A 1,454-nucleotide genomic window follows, 5' to 3' on the forward strand; every position below is an offset into this window, starting at 1 on the left:
AGAAAGCTGCGGACAAAGGCGGCTCTTAAATGGACACTTGAAATATCATTTTTAACCACTTTTGAGATGACCAGAAAATTTCTTTTTATACGTTTCGAATATCATTGACTTTGTAAGTCAGTAATGATTTATATTAGCAATCACAGATCTTAGCAACCAGTATTGGACCCAGGAAGCTTATGAATTTCGATAGTAGCTAAAATATGACAACTGTAAAGGAAGCCTTGGGTTCCTTACACTGGCAGTGTAATCAAGGAAGATGAATATTTCCGTTGGAAACCAAACTGCTACGAATTCATCAACAAGATTACAAGAAATTCCAGTTTTTTCTTTTGTAATGTTCTTTGGCATCACGGCGGTCGCATTACCTATTGGCATTGTTGGCAATCTACTTGTTATTGTTGTTGTTCAGAGAAAACGAGTTCTTCGCACCAACACAAACTTCTTACTCGCTAACTTAGCCGGTTCGGATCTGTTGGCATCTGTGCTGGGATACTCAGTGGCAACTGCTAGGACTTTTCCTTTGCCAGCTGTGGCAGTGGGCAAGATTCTTTGCAAAGTGAATTCGTATCTTCCCTCGGCTTCCTTTTGTTCCATTCTGACGCTCACCGTCATCGCGCTGGAGCGATACAACGGGATCGTGAAGCCTCTGCGTCCAGGATTCAAGTTCGGAAAACGGACTTTACGATATTTTTGCGCCGGCATATGGTTTTTATCATTCGCTCTGGCGTCTCCTTTGGTTTATTTCGACGATTACAACTCTAGTCATCGATGTATTAGGACATGGAGTGCAATTGGGCGAGCTTACTTCTGGACTTGTGCCTCAGTGATATGCATTGGTCTTCCTTTGTCGATTATCCTCTACTGCTATGTTCGCATCATACGTACGCTGTATTTCGGATTAAGAATTATCCCGATGAACATTCCTCTTGAAATAGAAGCAAACGAGAAAAAGAAGGTTATAAAACTCTCTGTCGTTGTGACCACAGTCTTCATTTTGTCATTCCTACCGTTTTCAGTTGTTAGAGGATTGGAAATACGCGGAACACTAGTTCCTAATGAAGTCAACGTGTTCTCGCTTATCTTTGTCCTTCTGTCGTCAATTTTAAATCCTTTTATTTATGCTTTTCAAAGTACAAACTATCGAAGAGCGTTCAGGGAGGCCATAACCTGTCGCCTATGACAATGGCTACCCTCTTTAAATAAAGTATAGAAAAAATGGCCCAGGTCAAAGTTTCGTTCCCAGACTATCCGCAAGACTAGACGTAATTCTACAAAACCAAGCGATAAAGATTTTTTTTTAAGCAGGTCCAATTATGATGCTCACACTGATCCTGTTTTTAAGGAACTCTATTTGCTTAAATTAAAATACATACATTTATTTCAGTTGAGCGAATGACACACGGTTCAACATCTTGCAACATTTGTTGCTCAACAAAGTGTTGAACAATGCT

The 1,454-nt window shown here is 40.2% G+C and overlaps 1 protein-coding gene across 1 annotated transcript; it reads left to right on the forward strand.

The window, feature by feature from the left end:
- Nucleotides 1-239: 239 nt before the first annotated feature.
- Nucleotides 240-1,183, forward strand: LOC138031358 (somatostatin receptor type 4-like). The gene has a single exon (XM_068879063.1). It carries the CDS (start codon nucleotides 260-262, stop codon nucleotides 1,181-1,183), a length of 924 nt encoding a protein of 307 aa, XP_068735164.1. The 5' UTR covers nucleotides 240-259.
- The last annotated feature ends 271 nt before the right edge of the window (nucleotides 1,184-1,454 follow it).

The sequence above is a fragment of the Montipora capricornis genome, chromosome 14, assembly GCF_036669925.1.
Source record: "Montipora capricornis isolate CH-2021 chromosome 14, ASM3666992v2, whole genome shotgun sequence".
NCBI classification, from domain to species: Eukaryota; Metazoa; Cnidaria; class Anthozoa; order Scleractinia; family Acroporidae; genus Montipora; species Montipora capricornis.